Raw genomic sequence first — 2,500 nt, 5'->3', positions numbered from 1 at the left:
GAAGCATATTAGTGTGAAAATTCTTTTAATTAGAGAGATAATAAATACATCTTTCGCATCCAACTTAGTTGGGTCGGCCATAAAGTCTGGAAGGAGCGGAAACTTCATCGGAGTCGTCGCTGCGGTTGCGGTCCTCCTCGGCGGCCTTTGCGATCTGGTCGAGGACGAACTGAGGGATCGGGTGGGGGAACTCGGGAGCCACGGGCAGGTGGGCGCCCTGGGGCTGGAAGCCGTTCTCGTCAGCCACGAAGCGGACATGGATTTCAGAGCCGTCAGGAGCAGTGTACCTATAACAATTATAAAGTAACAAAGTATTCACTATCTAAAACGTTAAACAATGATAAGCACGAAAATAAATACAATGCTGAATGAAATATTTGGAAGAAGAACGAATACTCACGAGTATTCTCCGGCCTTGATCACAGCGTCCTCATCACCGTCGGGTGATCCAGACTGAGAGAAGCTGATGCCGTTGGCAGCTTCGAAGTCGAAGTTGTAAGTTCCGTCTTCCTCGTGGACGCGGTCGTCCTTGAGGATTGGCACGAAGTCTCGCTCCTCACTGGACGCAGCACGAGGAGCGCCATAGCTGTACTGAGGGGCGGCGACGGCCACGGCGGCCACACAGGCGAGGATCAACTGTCAATAAATCATATTTAAAGCTTCTAATTTTTAGAAACATAATGTTAACGACTGTTAACCAAAATATCCAATAATCACCAGAAATCTTCCAGAGGTTAAGATTTGTAAAGGATTTTCTTCTTAACCATTCTACTACCAGAGGAATTTTAAATACAATTATCGCATTCAAATCAGTCCTCCTGAACTGCACTAAAAAGTTCGACTGCTACTTGTTTCACTTACGAACTTCATGTTGAGTGATTGGACTGGAACTAGTGCAGTGCTTCCAACTGCCTGGCCTTTTATACCATGAAAGCGCTCGGCGAGGTCTAGACGACCTTGGCCGTGACGTTTACTGTAGATGCCTTTCTGCGGCTTCATCTCGAAAAAAGTCAGGACCCACCTTTGTCCCAGAGATACACATGTATTGCATGTGTGTGTGTATATCTATCTTACTAGCACTTTAAGTTTGTACATATATACTGTATCTATATAGTGTTCCATGTACTGAACAAATGTAATAAATAAGAACGTATACACAATACACACGCACACACAACACACACAAAAACACAAACGTGTGTATACATATATACACACATACACAAAGATATATCAATATACATATGCATATATACATAAAGATATATACACATATATGCGTATATATATACATACATGTATACACACACACACACACACACACACACACACACACACACACACATATATATATATATGCACACACATAGATATATGTATATATATATATATATATATATATATATATATATATATATATATATATATATATATATATATATATATATATATATACTTCTACGCACATATACTATATATATCAGTGTGTGTGTGTGCAAGCATGCATTCTTGCGCATAGTCATACATACACACCTAAAATTCCCTTATTGTATTTCATATGCCTTTTATCATTTTTGATGAAAAGTTACGCATCAGTAGTAGATACATATATACATACATACGTATATTTATGTATATATATATATATATATATAGATATATACTAGGCATATATTAGATATATATATATATATATATATATATATATATATATATATATATATAAATGTTTATATATATGTATATACAGAGAGATACATACACATATTCATATTTGTGTGTATGTATGTTTGAGTGTATATATGTGTTAACGTGTGTACTATATATATATATATATATATATATATATATATATATATATATATATATATATACATATACATATATATATTATATATATATGTATATATATGTATATATACATACATATATATATATATATATGTATGTATGTATGTATATATATACATATATATATATATATATATATATATATATATATATATATATATGTATGTCATATTTTCCTTATACACAAAATATTAAAAACAGGTTCTTAGTAAATTCATTGGATTTCAATACGTAAGGGAAATTTATAAAGAGCTGAATTCAGTACACTATCATTTCAACATTTCCATTCCACGACATGACCATAAACCTATTATTTTCAATCTCCGGTTGTGTCGCCACCACTCGAGAATTTGGTTTAAGAAGAAATCTCGAGTAAAACCACAAGTTTGACTTACCAAATCTAAATGTGGGTAGCATGACTTTAAGGCTCTTAGGGCTTGATGGGTGGATTGAATTCATCCCTCAGTTTAGTGTGTGCCAAGTATACAATGGGCATAGAGACGTTTTTCGCCATTAGCATCATATTTCATAAACAAATAAGTTAATAAAATAACATTAAATAATAAAAGGGTGGCTTCTCACAATGTAAATCTTAACCATGAATATTATAATATAAACAAGCAATATTCTCAACTAACTGAATTCATAT

The 2,500-nt window shown here is 33.9% G+C and overlaps 1 protein-coding gene across 1 annotated transcript; it reads right to left on the bottom strand.

Moving 5' to 3' along the window:
- Nucleotides 1–8: 8 nt before the first annotated feature.
- On the bottom strand, nucleotides 9–892 carry LOC113802590 (cuticle protein CP14.6-like). Its single transcript, XM_027353195.2, has 3 exons — nucleotides 862–892; nucleotides 401–636; nucleotides 9–287 (listed from the first exon to the last, which is right to left on the bottom strand). The coding sequence occupies exons 1-3, from the start codon at nucleotides 868–870 to the stop codon at nucleotides 65–67; spliced, it is 468 nt and encodes a 155-aa protein (XP_027208996.1). The 5' UTR covers nucleotides 871–892; the 3' UTR covers nucleotides 9–64.
- Nucleotides 893–2,500: the final 1,608 nt, after the last annotated feature.

This window comes from Penaeus vannamei, chromosome 13 (assembly GCF_042767895.1).
Source record: "Penaeus vannamei isolate JL-2024 chromosome 13, ASM4276789v1, whole genome shotgun sequence".
NCBI classification, from domain to species: Eukaryota; Metazoa; Arthropoda; class Malacostraca; order Decapoda; family Penaeidae; genus Penaeus; species Penaeus vannamei.
This window is presented reverse-complemented; position numbering and strand designations above follow the sequence as displayed.

Coding starts and splice junctions, on each gene's coding strand:
- LOC113802590 (XM_027353195.2), bottom strand. Junction 288..400: donor ATCAAGGCCGGAGAATACTC/GTGAGTATTCGT, acceptor TAATTGTTATAG/GTACACTGCTCCTGACGGCT.